Consider the following 17,296-nt stretch of genomic DNA (forward strand, 5'->3'; position numbering starts at 1 on the left):
AGATTTGAGCACATGTTCAATGTTTCATCAGATTACTATCATAATCTTACTATCATCAGATTAGATGCGAGAACTTTTTTCCCCTTTCAAACAGAGCTCTTGCTCCATAGTACCTACCTTTTTCAAATGCTGGCCTTCTCCAAAAATCCTAGGACAATTGAAGTTGAAAGGTATGTCTGGAGGTCTGTTATTCAACCTTCTGCTCAAACTGGGGTCAGCTATGAGGTCAGTTGACATTGCTCAGAGGTTTATCCAGTAGCTGTTGAAAAGCTCCAAGGATGGAGACTGCATAGCCTCTGTAGGCAGCCTGTCTTCATGGTGAAAAAGTTGTTCTTTATATTCAGTCTGAACTCTCATTTCAACTTCTGTCCTTTCTCTCTCACTGTGCGCCACTGTGAAGGTCCTGGCTCTGTCTTCTCACTGACTTCCTTGCAGGTACAGAAAGGCTGCTGTTTCCCTCTCCCCGCTGCAAGCCTTCCCTTTTTCAGGCTGAACAAACCCAGCTCCCTCAACCTCTCCTCACAGGAGAGGTGCTCCAGCCCCCAGACCTCCTTGGTTACCCTCCTTTGGGCTTGCTCCAGTTGATCAACATTCTTCTTGTACCAGGAGGCTCTAATGCCATGCTCCTGTCAGTACAGCCCAGGGTGCTGTTGGCTGCCTTTGCTGCCAGGGCACACTGCTGGCTTGTGTCCGGCTCACTGTCCACCAAGAACCCAGGTTCTGTTTGGCCAGATGGTCCCCAGCCTGTATTGTGCAGGGGAGTCTTCCTTCCCCGGTGCAGGGCTTTGCGTTTGTCCTTGTTGAATTCCATAAGGCTCCTGTTGATCATTCCGCCAGCCTGTCAGGGTCCCTCTGGCCAGCAGCTTCACCCCCAAGTATATTGATTCATCCCCCCAACTTGGTGTCACCTCCAAACATGATCAGAGTGCACTCAGTTGTCTCCTTCAGGTTCCTGGCAAAATGTTTAACGAGACAGGTGCCAGGCTAAACCCCTGTAGCACTCTCCTGGTCACTGTACTCTACCTGGAGGCCAGCCCATTACGCTCTGAGGCCAACCACTACCCTCTGAACCCAGCCTGCCAGTCAGGTTTTTTACACCCATCTGGTTGTCCACCTACCCAGACCATAAGGTCTTAACTTTGATACAAAAACATGGTGGGAGAAAGCAGCGAAAGCCTTGCTGAATTGAGGAAAAAACACATCACTGCTTTCCCCTCATCCACAAATTCAGTCATTTTATCATAGAAGGCAATCATGTTGGCCAGGTGTGACTGACCCTGTTAAATTGGTACATTCATGCAGACCATTTCCATCCACTTCTCTTATGTGCCCAGAAACGTGTTCCTGGAGGACTTGTGTGACTTTCCAGGGCCTGAAGCAAGGCTGACTCCCTGCAGTTCCCTACATTGCTCTCCAGGCCTTGCTTGAAGATGGGCACAACACTTTCTTTCCTCCAGTCACCAGGAATTCCCCTGATCTCCAGTGAAGATGGTCATCAAAGACAACGAGGCAGCCTTGCAAGGACATCAGCTGGTTCTCTCACCACCTTGGACAGAGCCCATCAGGTCCCATGAATTTGTATGGGTTGAGTTCTCTGAAGTAACCCCCACCTCAATCCTCATCCACCGCTGCTGGCTCTTACCCCCACCTCGATCCTCAACCGCTGCTGCTGGCTCTTCTCATCGTACCTTTTCACTAATCACATGGGCCTGGCAGACCCTGTTGAGCAAGGCTGAGGCAACGAAGGCACTGGGTACCTCAGCCATACCTGTGTCTGCTGTCACTAAATCACTCATCCCATTCAGCAACTGTCCCCTGTTCTCCTTGCTCAGCAAGTCACACACAACTCTTGAAAGGCAAAACTAGAGAGAAATCATCTGTAGCATATTAATTAGTAAATAGTCTGGAGAAGTCAGTCAGATTCAGTCCTAGTAACATGAGGAATTCAAAGAGTAGTTGCTAAGGGATTGCTCTGATGCTTCTAGTGGCAAACAGGTGTGTATTCTCTATTTGCACATCCAGAGCCCTCCAAAGACATTGTAAGTAACACTACTGGGAAGAAGTCATCACGCAGCAGCTCCTGGCAGCACCAGACCTTAGGACTTGGCAGTGACAGATGCCTTCCCAGACACCTTACAAAAACAACAAAATGTGCTGTTAGACTGTGGCAGATGTTGAGAGCATCATGAAGTTGGCTATTGGAATGAGGATTTGAATCATCTCAAGCTGGTTGTTCAGGAGAAAGATAAACAGGAGAGGTCTTGCTGCCTTTTAATTACAAAAAAAAAGATCACTAAGTTAAGATGACTAGTTCATAAAGGCAACTGGAGTAGAGAGGTGAGCAACATCAGCGTGCAACTTGCACATTAAGAATCCACAAGACAAGAAAAAAAGTACCAAAACATTCAGAATTCATGAGGTATTCTCCCTCCTGTTTCCCAGAAATACAACTGGCTGAATGGATATTTTAAAAGTGGGATTAGGGAGGAACAGAAAGCTACAGCAAGCACACTGTACTTTACAAAACCTTGAAAAAGTAGCCCTCAGAATGACCGAAAGTCAGCCTTGAGACTGATGAGGGACTGAGAAATGAAATGAAAAAGGAAATGAGAGGGACGACTGTGTAAGTAGAAGTATCAGTTCACATTGCCAGTATGGTACTTTATACACTTTATACTTGTATTTAGGCATTTGATTATCTTGTAAATAAAATCAGCTTAAGACACAGAATGGCTTAGTTTCAACAAGGAAAGAGAGAGGACAGAATGCCTTTTACGGTGCGGCAAAAAGCCAGCAGTTCAGGAATATGACATTCTTCTGAGAGGCAATGAAGGATGGGCAGATTTTACAGTTTGCAGGAGAAATATTAGAGCACACATGAACTTTTACTGTTTAAAAGTCACAGCAGGTGTTGCGTGGAAGTTGCAGTAGGAAGGAGAAAGGCATTGGAACTTTGTTTCACTTTCAAAGGTCAGCACCGCATTCAAGAGATTTCCCCGCTCCTCAGGGAAACGCCAGGACTGGTGCCTAGACGAGAGCGACCACATTTTTCTCATGCTGACAGTAATCCTCATTTAAATGAATTACTTAGCTGAGCACACAGTGTTTATACATAACTTTCTGACTGCAAATTGTACATGTTACTAATGATATACCAATATTACTTGTTTTGTCTCCTGTATTTGTACTGTATTTTAATTAACATGTATTTGATTTTTTAGATTGCAAGCATCCTTCCTGCTTTTCACACAAATTTCTTCAGAACCACTATTTATAAATCATTGTTTTTTCCCTAGCTACTGACCATCCGGATTTTGGAGTTCACACAACAGAATACTCTGAAATAGCACCGACACATGGCCCCGTTTCATTATAGATCAATGGTTTTGTTACGGTTCTTGTAGTTTATTCCTACCCTGCTTGTAAAAATACGAACTTTAACTCTGGGACTCTTTAGCTTAGAGAAGAGGAGGCTGAGGGGAGACCTTATCGCTCTCTACAACTACCTGAAAGGAGGTTGTAGTGAGGTGGGTGTTGGTCTCTTCTCCCAAGTAGTTAGCGTTAGGACGAGAGGAAATGGGCTTAAGCTGCGCCAGGGGAGGTTTAGGTTGGATATTAGGAAAAATTTCTTTACGGAAAGGGTGGTCAAGCATTGGAACAGGCTGCGCAGAGAGGTGGTGGAGTCACCATCCCTGGAGGTGTTCAAAAAACGGGTAGATGTGACACTTCGGGACATGGTTTAGTCTAGTCTACCCTTGACTGGTTTAGGGTGGACTTGGTAGTGTAGGTTAATGGTTGGACTGGATGATCTTAAAGGTCTTTTCCAACCGAAACGATTCTGTGATTCTGTGATTCTGTACAAGGGCCTTGGTGGAAGCAGCACTTCAAAGCCCTTTAACTCCACAGGTATGCCTGCCGGCAGTGACACCTCGTGGTTGCCAGCAGAACAGCTCCCCGCATTTCACATTGGCAGCAGGATTTGCTGCAGACCCAGCCCGGGGCCAGAGCACCCCGGCGGCGGCAGCCCCCCACCCCCGAGCCGCAGGGGTGGCCCCCCACCCCCCCGCGGCCGCTGCAGGGGGGCGCAGGGGGGAGCAGCGAGGGGCTGCCGCAGCTTTGGTTGGGCTTTCCACGGCCGCAGGCAGAAGTTTCCTTCAGCCATTCTCCTCTCCTTAGGCCTTCCCCTGCACTTCCCGTGGCTATCGATATCACTAGCGTAAGTTCATTTTTTACATGTGCCATAAAAAACACGAGATGCATTCAGAGGGGTATTTGTACCGTACCATCGCTCTTCAGCAGTCCAGTTCCAGGGCAATGAAAACTGTCTCTAGTACGCGTTAATTCATGCCTGGGACTAAGAGACAAGGAACTATGAGGTTTTATCATTGCCTCTACCTGCATTTTTGATGCCTGTACTTTGCTATGGTAACTTCTCCCTCTCTACAATACCTGCACGTCAGAAGCATTTTTAAAAAAATGTAGTAAACCATGAGGTGCTAATGTCACTACAAATTAGTACCAAATACTATGTATCAATACCATTCACAGGATCCAGTTTAAAAAGTAGCTAAACAGACAAGTATCTGCTTTCCCACAGCAAGACGATGCATTTAGTTCTGCATACTACCTGCTGGCCAGCTCGGGAACATTGCTAATTATATTACATGCGTTAATGCAATTTAGCTGTTGTAGGGGACATCATCTGCCCTTTATATTTAATCCACAAAAGTCTCCCAAACTCTCCAAAATAACTGCAGTCTTAGAAGTCTAGTAGCACACCTACAGAAAGCAAGCAGGGCATGCATTCACAATGCTATTTCTGGATATTACACTCTCCTCATAGTTCAATCCATTACCTCTTCCACATCTGCTGCTTCTCATTTAAAGCTTGTTATCTTCCCAGCTAAATGCTACTAAGACAGTCCTACCCATCCTCATTTCCGCACCTGATCTGTTGCATGCCCTCAGGCCAGAAGATAGGAAAGTACCAAGGCTAATTTTCCTCTTCTTCCCTTCACTATCACTCCTTGCTGATTTTCCTGTTTCCTACTCTTCCTCATATAGCCTGAACAAAAGCCTAGAAAGAGCAAGAAAGTGGGCTAGACAGCCACAAAGTTTTAGGAACAAAAATTGATTCCTTTCACGTAAGTGCTCCCATGGTCAGAGCTCTATGAGAACATCTGGATATTGAGACCATTCACAAGTTTTCTGGCCTTACACCACGTGCCACACAACACAGGGATTAAGACCTTGAACATACTTCTACTTACCCCCACTAAAAAGCCAGAGCCTGCTTCAAGCCTGCAATTTTAACTCAGCTTTCCAATAGAACCAGGTAAGTACAGCAGAGAAGCCGTATTTACGAAGTGGCAAGCACTGCATTTACGATTCGGGATGCTCTGAGCAAGGGCCCACCTTAACAATTTTAAGCCTTCAGGTTTTGGCAAAAAGTGCAGCCCTGCAGCAGGTCAGCTCAGTAACGCAGGAAACACCACCACGCCCCCGCATTTCTAGCTTGAGTGTTTTTCTAAATTCAGTTGAGTGTTTATCACAGTTTTGGAACATAAGGGTAATCAACTTCCAAAATCCATGCCTAAATCCAGTGAACAAATGCATTCCCTGTTTAGCAGGTACCTGAGCTTTTCCAGGCAACAAACTTCTGAATACTAAGTGCAGATAACTTTTGGCAGTGCTTGGCTTGTGGTGACCGACTTCAAGAATATTCTGTTTGGAATAAGCTCATTAAAGCTTTGTAATGAGATTAGGTGGTAAGGCCAGTCAACCATGGATACAGCTACACCATGGGTGAAATGTTGTCGCATAAACTGGTGTCAGAAGAGCATTCGCTATTACTTTTGTTTGAATCCAGACTTGAACTTTATCAGTGATGACTAACCACAAGGCCACGCATAAATCAGTTTTCCTTGGCACTACTGGGTGTTAACTCCTTCCAAATATATGTTGCTTTATTAACCCTTTCACACCAGCTCATCTCACTCCATGCTCCCTACACTGGGCGAGCCAGGTTCATTTAGGGCATTTATCTGATCGCCCTCGCCCGAAAGCCTGAGAACTTCTACAGGGCCAACAATACTAGTCAGTGCAATGAGGAGGTGGCAGAGGAGCCCTCCTTCTTCTGCAGGAAGAGAGAGGGCACTGCCAGGGTGCATTGCACAGCGTGTCCTGCACGCTGCAAGACACTGCAAACTTGTATTATTAGAAAAATGAAAGGAAAACGACTGATAGAAAAATCACCCACCTCATATTCCTACACAGCTCTGCAGTTTTACCGCACTAGGTTAGTTTTAACCTGCAACAGAAAGGCTGACCGGTTGCAGAGACACAGTTCAAGCAGATGCCCAATGCAACAGGCTAGAAACAGACTAAGCATATACTCCCACCATCCATTTTCAAGGTAAATTTATAGTTATCCTCCATATCAGTGGCCCCACTTCCCCTGAACAGGCCACATCACAAAAAAGAGCAGATTTTAGAGAAGGTGATGTAATACTTCTGGAAATTCTCCTCTTCACCTGTATATGTTAGTTAGCATGTGAGTACTGATGCAGAAGAGTTGCTAGGTTGGAGAAAGCAAATGCATTAATCAGAGCAGGCATAAAGAACTACAGTGTACTTACATGGAAGTAATTCTTCCCTGATTCTGGACCACCCATAAAACTTCACCAATTGCATAAAAAGGCTTTTGCCTATGAGCAGGTCAATCCTCCTCATCCAGTGGAGTAGCAGGCTCAGTAGGGTGAGATTCCAGGAAGAGGCGAGTTATCCTGTGCTTTGGAACAAAGGTCCAGACTCTCCTCTGTGCTCTAGGAGGAGCGGGAGGTCATTTGTGGGTACATTTTAAGCACCCCAAATTCCTGAACTGTGAATTTAAATGATTTATGGATGCGGCCTTGATCTGAAGTAACTACAAACATAAGTGGCAAATCTTTAAGCATTTCTTCTGCCAGATAAAGTCATACGAAACTCTCTCTCAGGTTGTCAGCTAAACTGCTACCCTACAGCAAGATAACAATGTTGTAAAATTCTCAAATAATCCAAGGCATATAGATCGGGGCTACTGCTTCTGAGAAGAGTGACAAGGTCCCTACTGCACTTCGCAAGCTCCACACTAGGGACAGAAGTGCCATTTTTCACCACTACCTTCAGGTACAACAATCAGAAAAGCAAATCTTTGAAGTACCTTAAGCTGTTTTGAACTCACAACCACCTAGATCACCATGACTAGCCAAAAGCCCATATTACTTCTCTACTAAATACTTACTTCAAGTCTGAAGAGTAGGATCAAAACACCTACATTTAACAGCTCCGTAAAGTGCCATGTATCAACCAGCCTCAAAAAGAGACCATAACATTACATGAAGATTTCCCCGCACATTCTCTCCAGCAGAAGCCTTAAAAACACATGCACAGGAATATACTGCCTTAGTTAAATAAACTTAGAGCAGACTTCCACAGCAGCAGCTGGTGGTCCCACTTCTGTTTAACTTGTTTATAAAGTTTACCACATTTACAATGTGGCTGAACAGACAGGAGCAGGTTGCTTAGCATCAACCACCTCAAAGCTATTCTGCTTTCCATATGAGGAAAAGCAAGAGTGTGGTGCTTTCCACCTTCTCTATGAATTACCTATTAAGAGTCCCACCTATACAACAGCCTACTATTTTAAAACCAATCTATCATGAGTGAAAGATCTTAAAAAAAGGAAAAAAAAGATGAAACCTTAAAGATATTTGCACCTCACAAATTTAGTCTCAACACACATGCTGTCATTTGTAGTCTTAACTCATTCTAATGCCACACAGTTAGTGACTTAACTCCAGAGAGCTTTATTTTATATTTTATATATTTATATTTTATTTAAGAAAACACGTGGTGTTTGCTACAGGCTGTAATTTCTTACATTTGACTTGAAAAATGTAATCCAATCTCATAAATGTAATTCCACTGTAACTTCTTGTTTGAATCTTGTACACATTATTCGTAAGTAGCCTTTCATCAACCAAAAACTTTAAACAAAGGGGAGGGGGGAGCTACCCACTCTCTCAAAACAGTATTACACAACCTAATCTAAATTACATCAAAAACTTAAACTCCTCTGCTATGCATGGCACTAGAGTTACCTCTAGGTTTAACACTTTGCTGCTGTAAAGGTAACGAACTTGTTTAAACACTGTTTTCTCAGCAGATGTTTACAGATTTATAGCAGAGCACCTGACAGTGAGCACAGTCTGAAAACACAAGAACTTTTGATGGGACCACTCACTACATACTTCGAGTCAAAACAAACAACAGCTTTTATCATCTATCATGATTTAAATGGAAATGGGTTTTCTTTACTTCCAAGCTGAAGAAAGGTCATGCAGACATGCATATCTATCTCCTAACCAGGTCCCATCAGCCCCTTCTTCCCCCCACCCCCACAAAATTCAGGTTTTGGAAGAAAGTCAGAAAGAGGCAATGTGCTTACCCCCAATAATGGTTAGATCATCTTTAATTCTAGCACCTGAAGTTATGCAAGGGTTTGCTTAATAATCAAGTTTCAAAGAACTGTTGGACACATTCAGTAAGGTGACAACTGTGCAATACCACTCAATATTTCAGTATCAGGGAACATACTCTTGAATTGTTTAAACACAATCCACAGAACTCAAAATTAAACAACCATCCACAGTTTAACTAAACAATCAGTTAAGTTTTACAGTTTAATAATTCCCATTATGGTCAGTCTTTAGTAAGGGATACTGAAAATTCATTAAAACACAACACTAGATTTTACTTTATGGGTGTGTTGGGCAGGCACATAATTGGCCATTCTTAGGTACAACCGGAAGAGTAAGAAGTTTACCACAGTTTGGCAAGTCCCACATTTTGTCAGTTAAAAGTGAACTGTGAGAATTAAATACTCATCTTTACATATACACAAGTTATGCTGTGAAAGCATATTTGCTTACAAACATATAAAAATACTTGTTAACTAGTTTGATAAGAAAATAATGTATAAAAGTATATAGCAAAAACATTTAATCATCTCTGACAAAGGAAAGATCAAATTCATTTTTTATATCACATGAAACACAAACAGCTACAATTTTAGTTCTTCTTAATCCCTTACCCAGAAATACAAAGGAAGACACAATTTGTTTCCAAACAAATGATGTGAAATTTCTTAATAAGCTGAAATGCCTCAATCCAGAATGAGCTCAGGTATTTGGCCATATCCTAATAGTAGTAGTAATCATCCTGTAGCTGTTCTGGATTCATAAAATAAATACAGTAGACTGTTTTGGCCACTGAAATAAAACTGCAGCATAAATGAGAGATGAAAATCTTTGCTGACAATGAAATTCAGTGTAGGTTTCTTAAGGCTAGCTGAATACTCAAGTCTAATTTAACCAAGGGCAAAAATAGCCAATCCACCCTTTTTTTTTTTTTTTTTTTAAAAGTATTCTCTATACTTCAATATAGGTCTTTGTAATAGCTAATGAAATGTCAGAAGTAAAAATAAATTAATTCACAAAAAACAACTTATGCATGACTTCAACACCTTGTCCTACACGGTTTTGTTTCATCTCCTTTGCGAATAAAACTCCACAAGGTGCAAGCTCTTAAGGGAGAGAAGGAAGGAACTGTGGTATTAAAGAAGCAGCCTTAGTGTTTTGTTTTGAAGTCTGCCCCAGGATGACTGAGTCTTCTTCAAGAACTATTCTGCCAGCTTCTTGGACTAAGGCTATTCTGGTGACCACTTTTAGGACATGCACATATAAGGCTAGACCAATACCAGAAGTAATGTAAAATGATGGAAAGAAAAAAAAAAAAAAAAAATCTGGCAGTTGATAGCTTGGTTCTTGGGATTCTCAGAAAATAACACAATGGCAGCCTTTCTTGTCTTTTTCTTTCCGTGTTGGCTCTGGTGAAGGAGGACACTCTTGTTCTTGAAATTTCCTGGAAATAGATATTTCAAATTAAATTAATAGAATAGTTTTCAGTTAAATAAAAATAAATACTGTATTTGAAGTTACTGATTTTACACTTTTATAGCGGATGGACTTACTTTTGACACTCAAACCACTGATTAAATGAGTGATAGTTTTTTGGGTTTGTTGCTTTTTTAAAAAACAAACAAACAAACCACTGTTTTTTACAGAAGGCCAGTCTCAGATTTAGTTTATCTGGCTTCTTACTGGGTGATCAATAAAATCCGAGAGATTAAGGTGAAGAAATTATCTTTCAAATGCATATTACATTCATATAAATATTTTTCCTAACACAGAGGAATATTTTATAATGGAGAGCATTGGTCAAAGTTTACAGGTAACAGCAGGCAGAACTTTCTCAGAGATTTCCCACTACATTTCAATACATTTGCTGTACCTATCCATTAATGTAGGGACATTAATTATATGGTCTCAAGTTATCATACCTTATAACTCTGACAAGTTCATGAAAAGCTTGGTCTACATTCAATCTGATTTTTGCTGAGGCTTCCATGTACGTTACTTTAAGTTGTCGTGCTAGCTGCTGACCTTCCTCCTGTGTCACCTGTAACAGAAATCAATCATTAAGTTCAAGGCTTCCGCAGGCACGTGCATATCAGTAGACAGTGCAAATACGTGTTAAGGATCTATTTCCCTCAAGCAATAATGCTTATTTGGCTACAGAATAGTTTCCACACTGTCCACGCAATACAACTGGGAAACAAATCCACGTAATAAATCTTTTCAAATGCAAGAGAAGATTTTTTTAAAAAGTTTCTTCAATAGACAAAGACTGATCCTCTAAAGAATTTCCCTCACTGCTGCTGCCTCATCTTCATTTCTGCACAAGATGACCAAGTGTTCCTTTATAGGCAGACAAGAGTCCCTCACTCCTCCTCAAAGCAAGAGCTCTAGTCAAAATCTGCTGGATTATAACAGAACTGTGAATACTGTTGCTAAATTCACACTCTCCCTGTCCCAGCTAAATCTGGGGGGGGGGGGGGGGGGGGGGGGGGGGGCAGGGAGGAAATCAAATTACTACTTTTAAAACAAGAACTGATGGTTAGCTTCTGAATCTTTATGTAAAAGTAATTTAAAAAAAAAATCTATTTACGACACAGCAAAATATTAATACAGCCAGTTTTAAACATAGCTTAAATTATAAGAGATCTAAAAATCCATGAAGCTTTCAGGCTATCCAGAGGTACGAAAGAAGCCCTGTATACTTCTTGACTCCTTGGGACAGGAGAGGAAAGGGAGACGAAGAGGAAATAATGAGCATCATAAAGAGTTGGTATAAAATTTTAAAGTGATGAAGCAGAAGGCAGGAAGCTAGCAGACTGTTATAGGAAAGAGGAATAAGTTGGTCAGAGGGCAAAACCAAAGGAGGTCACTGTATATTTTTGGATGAAGTCGAAAGCAGTGAGGTCAGACAACGGAAGGCCACCCTGAGCAGTGCAAGGCACGCAAGGCTTCAATGGGAAGGTCACCCACAGGGCTGGGGAGGAAAGGGCAGCTTTCAGTGATAAAAGGAAGTACAACAGATCTTACCAAGACAATAGCTAGTGGAAGAAATGTCAAAGATTACACTGCTTTCACAGAAAAACATTAAACCAGCACATAGAGGACTGATATGGTGAGAACAAAAAACCCAAGGGTTTCTTTCTAATTTAGCTTTGAAAAGGCACTCAGATATTCACTTAGATTAAGAAGCTACACAGAAATGGAAATAGATGGAAACAGAAAAACATCATTGGGAGCATTCACCACAATGCAAGATAAAGAAGTTACTTTTTAGCTTGCGAAGTACTTTCCTAACAGCTACGCACACAGTTTGAGAGCCTTCATGCACGGCATCTCAACATGTTTGATTCCTCTGTCCTTAGCACCCCCACTGGTATTATATTCATACATTTACTACTGAGTTGAGGGCTGTTCCCACTAAATCCTCATGAAGCTCTACAAGGAGCCCCCAGTACCTTGTGCCATTAGCTGGAGTAACATGGGATGCATCCGCTGATCTCAAACACCCACTGAAACTCTACATTTATCTCAGTGTTACTGCCACCTGCTGAAGCAAAAAAACACCCCAAAAAACCACCCAACCGCAAGATCAATTACTGGAGCTACATTTTCACAGCATGGCACCAAGTGAGAATGACTGGCATCCTTCAGTCCTCCATTGGTGTCTGAAAACTGAATGATATTCAAGATTTTTGCTCCACTGTCTGGAACAAACCCACTTCTACCTTTCACCTCCAGATGTTGAAATATCCTTTATTCCAAAGCTTACGAAGGCTACATTTTGAGAAATATTCATAGCTGTTTTCTGGCGCATCAATGACATTGCAGAATCCCCCAAACATCAAGGCTTCCAGAACCTTTTATACATCTCTGCCTCACTCACCAGACAAAAGTCAGCTAAAAGTACAGATATGGCGTTTTTGTAAAACTACCCCCCTTTACTTCTCTTCATCCCTGCACAGTCTACTGTAGGCCCAGAAAGTGAGAGGCTAAAGTCTAATACAAATAAATAACTGGGAAGGAATGTATAGTCCTGAGGTGAAACTGAACCCAGTCTTTAAATGTACATGGTCACTACTTTCTTCATTATCGTATCTCAGGCACGTTAGAGGTACAAGTCCAACACTGTAAGGAAGTTAAGCCACACTTCCCCAGTTTTCGCATTTTTTTAAATTAAAAAATACTATAGATGCAACATTAAAGCCCGTACTGCATTTGATAGAAGACCTGTAATTGCTTAATTCCAAAATAATCTTTTTGTCAAGTATATTTTCAAGTAGCTTGTGGTATCTGAGAACTGTTAGATGTATCTTCGTTTCTGAAGTTTCTATTCTTTCCTCCACCTAAAGCAACTCTACAAGGCTGCCTAACCTAACAGTGCATCTGTATTTTGCCTGGATACTTATGCAGACTAAAAGGTCATGTTGCACTCACGTCAGCAGGTAACAGTTAAGTGCTTCCTCAAGTTTGAGAGGAATCTGTTTCTACCTCCTTGTGGTCACCCTACAGTGCTCCCTGCACAGAAACATTGCCCATTCCTGCAGAGAGCTTCATCTCTCCTGAAGAATGCATCTGTCATCCTGATTTTCTGCCTCACCAGCCCACCCACAAGTGCTGCTAGTTCATGCTTACAGTGGGCTACCATAATGCTTTCCTGCAGGGGTAGTTCACAATCCACGAATTCTATTTTGTCCCCAGTCCCATATAAAAGGTCACTTTGGTACACACAAGCTGTGGTTACAAAGCACTGACACTTATTCAAACAGACTGACTTGCTGTATTCAAATACTGCATCAGATGTCTGATTGCTAGTTATCTATAAAGCTCAAAATCAGGCAAGCCATGGGAAGACCTGAAGGTACGATCCATCTGTGAGAACATCACAGATGGCCATAAAATGCACCACCTCAAGAAGTTATGTCACACTTTCATGCAAGTTTACAACAGTTAAGAGAAAGGCCAAAACAAAATGTTAATGAGTTTAGGTAGGCCACCACCCAGGTCCCTGTACCCATCCACCCCCTGGAATAGGCCATCTCAGGTGAAGCTATTTGTGAAGCAGCAAGTCTGCAAAACCAATATATTAACTGCTTGTTTGCTAACATCTAGGTGATGCTGATCAAGGTCAAAGCACAAGGCTGCTTGCCTGGGATCATCAGCTTTGCTCATCATCTGTGAGTTTATGCAGATTGTGCATAAACTGAAATCACATGGACCTCTCTTTCAAACCTTGACTATAAAGGTATCAGCAACACAGATGATCTTAGCACTAGGTCATTGTATTAGTTCAGTCATGATGCAAAAGCAAAAACTAGCATTTAATGAAACCCAAGCACTTTCCTGTTGCAACCTGGATTTTCCTTGAAACCCTGCCATTTGGGGAATGATCAGGCTTGACCCAGTTTAAGCTAGCAGTTATCTACAAGAAGTCATATATACCCTGCACTGACAAGTCTACTCCTCTGTCAGTAGTGGTTATTACTAAAACATCTGGTGCTCTACTGAATTGTCTGTAGAAACATCCAATGTTGTTCCAGTTGTACGGAATTAACCCATTTAAGAGAAAGACTGCTACACAGCATTTACTTTAAGGAAAGAGCAGTGAGAGATGGTGCCTGAATACACTGGTAACTATATTCCTTATCATACAAGGACATTCTAAAGATTAATGCTTGCTCATCCTCTAATAACTTACTTTTCTTCATCAACCTAATGTGTAGGTAGACTTTGCCTTCCACACCACAAAGGCCATGAAATTACAAGAAGTCGGCTTAACTCTATTTATCTGTACAGTTATTACTGTAACAAATTGCTATTCCAAACTTCCTCTTTCACCTCTCTTCTTCCAAAAACACCTGTGGAGTTGACCTATACTATATTACAGCCACCACTACTTTAAACTACACCTTTGGTATGCTCCTAACACTTCATGAAGATCATACTATCATCCATGCACTGCTGTTGTACAATGTACATGTTCATGCATTTCCTGAGAAGCAGTTGCCATGAGAGAAGGATTATTAGTTACACCTCATTTGCTTCCAAATTTATGGTATCATAATGATAGTAGTCTGTAGTGTGTTCAACTACAAAATACAGTTTCTTGCATAAAGGTGTGGTCAGACCTTTGAGACATCCAAAACTTTTGTACATGCTTAAGTCTTCTGGGCTCCAGGAAGATTTGTGTGTTAATTCTATTGAGTATCATTTGCCAATCAAAACATACACTAAATTACTTCCTTTAACTCAGTTTTACACTCTTAGAGGTAGCATATGTTGTCTATTATTTCACTGGGTTGCCTCCTGTCTTTCAGGAAAAGACGACAGATGCCTAGTACAAGCAGTTTTGCTCTAAACTCACACCTATCTTCCTGAATTTCTATAAATGCTACTTCAATTCGGAAGCTGAAAAAATGTACATTTGTGATTAAACAAGTTTAAAAGAACAAGATGACTTCTTGTAGAACTGTCAGATAAGAAAGTGGACCATGGTGCGACACTCTAGCCCGGCTGACCAGGTTTACAGAGTAACGCAAGTGAGGTTTGACACACCAGCAGACTGAAAATGCAAAAATGCAGAGGACTAGGGTTTCTCACATTTTTGCTTGCAAGTTACAGCCTGGGGACACTCCACACTTCCCAGTCACCCCAGCACTACTAACCGAGGTAAGGGAGCACTCTTGCCTTTGCCCCCAGACCTCCCATCACAGCTGCCTGTGCAGCAAACCTGTAGCCAGAGCAGGATGACCTTGCTTGTCAGGCTGAAGTTTTTCCATGCTTGGGGAGGTGTGGCAGCAGGACTAGTTTTCAGCCAGATCAGTAATCTGGTCCAACTGGCAGACTGGATGCCTGCATCGAGAGTTCATGTGATGGAGCAGAAACAACCCCACTGATGAAGCAGAGACTCTGGCTGCGTTTAACATGCAGCTGATAACATCTAACTGCTTGCTGCTGCCAAAAGGCGAGGTCTCACTTTCCTCCACCCCAGCTCCTCCCTGCTCTGCTCTGAGCCACAGTCCCACCCCTTCCCATGTTTTGAGCACTGGCACTCAATCTTTCTGTAGGCTGATTTAACTCACACAGGTCCCAGAAAGCCATTCCAACTCATTTGTTTTTCACTCTGTCTAGAGAGATGATTCAACTTGAAGTGCTTCAAGTGAGAGCTAGGGCCAGCAAAGGAAAGAGTGGGAACGTGAAGTCAAAAGGGAGGGGAGCCTCTCCCTTCTGGGGGACTGACTATGTCAGCTCAGCATCCCCAAACCACTCCTCCAGGCTGACCTAAGGCCAGCTGAAACACACCATGTGACAGGGAAGGAGCAAGGAAAGAGTTAAGAACACATTAACTAGCTGTTTCAGCAAACCTAGAAGTGCTATTTCAGCTATATTAATGAAGGCTGTCTAAGCTCCAACTTAGGATGGAAGTCAAAAGTTTGCATGTAAATTGTGTGAGTGATTGCACCAAAAGTTATGCTTGTCAGCATCTAATCAATTAGGACAATTAATGTATCCATAAAAAGCAAAAGAAGCTTTTGGGGACATATGCTTTTATTTGTGTTCAGCTATAAGCAGCAAAACTGTGAAATTAAGCAATTTGAACACAGCTGATTTGAGCTTGAATGCATGCGTACCAGCCCCTCACCATCTGAAAAAGCAGCTAGGAATCAGGTACGGAGGGACCAGCAGGAAAACAGGTGACAGGCACCTCTTCCTTTAAGGGAGAAACAGATGCTATGTAATAACAATAGAAGGGTGGAGGAGAGAGAACAGAGTTCATAATCATGTAGATGCATTTCCAGAAACAGTTATCAACTGCATTTGCAGGTATCCTCTGATAACCAGGGCTGACAGTGACTATATTATTTCCCTCCCAAAGCATCTGGATGTTTGTCCTTCAGCAATTACAGTTTGCAGAACAGTTCAGTTTCACCTACATGGTTTCCATGCCAACATTTGTGCATGAGATAAAGTACATTATGTTCCAGGACCTGCAAGGTTAAATTCATGAATTTTGATGGGGACATGATGGTAACTGACAAGTGAAAGAGTTTCACTTCTGTCTCAGGGACAGGCTGATAGTTCTCTGCATGTGTGAATACATGATGTTACTTCTGATGAGTTTGTGAGCTACTTCTGTGAAAGCTTCTATGAAGACGTTATCTTTCAGCACAGGTTTTAATTTTGTCATGACCCTTCTACTCAGATTCTGGGTTAAAAATGCTGTGACAATCAGAGGAGCATACTCAACAGGAACTTTTTTGTACTGAAGGTTTTATGTAGTATTCAAGAAACTCATTCAATGACAACCTACTAACCCACTAAACTCTTTCATGTTATTTATTTTGAGCCTAACTTTTGCTTGTTCCAGCCACTGTTTTTTGACAGAGAAAAGATTTTATTTAGCAAAGAACAAAACCCATGTAAGCACTGTGGACAGAAACGAAGTCATGTCCTCATACACAGTAAGATATTCTCAGATTTGTTGAAAGCTATGTTTTCCTTGTGAAACTCTTAAAATAATTACAGCAGTTTTAGCAATATTTAGTTTACTCTCAGCTGAAAAAAATCAATCATGTGTTTGCTACCAAGCTTTAAGAATCATCTTCCTGTCTCAGGAGAAAATACTAAACTTCTGAAATAAGTTGCTGAAGAAGAATGCAAGTTTGACACCTGTTCCTTTCCTGCTGATGTAGTAAGATTATTGCCATTTCAGCTCAGATCAGTTAGATTCATGAAAATTGAGAGTAAGCAGGGAAAACAAATTTAAAGTTCCTTCTTTA

General features: G+C 41.8%; 1 protein-coding gene across 1 annotated transcript in view; it reads right to left on the minus strand.

Moving 5' to 3' along the window:
• Positions 1-9,066: 9,066 nt before the first annotated feature.
• Positions 9,067-17,296, minus strand: part of RRAS2 (RAS related 2) — a 44,616-nt gene continuing 36,386 nt past the window's right edge. Inside the window, exons 5-6 of the mRNA XM_075712081.1 lie at positions 10,442-10,560; positions 9,067-9,963 (exon numbers count right to left, since the gene is read on the minus strand). Coding sequence (XP_075568196.1) covers positions 9,876-9,963; positions 10,442-10,560 — 207 coding nt within the window. The 3' untranslated portion in view covers positions 9,067-9,875. The remainder of the gene's footprint in view (positions 9,964-10,441; positions 10,561-17,296) is intronic.

This window comes from Pelecanus crispus, chromosome 6 (genome assembly GCF_030463565.1).
Source record: "Pelecanus crispus isolate bPelCri1 chromosome 6, bPelCri1.pri, whole genome shotgun sequence".
NCBI lineage: Eukaryota > Metazoa > Chordata > Aves > Pelecaniformes > Pelecanidae > Pelecanus > Pelecanus crispus.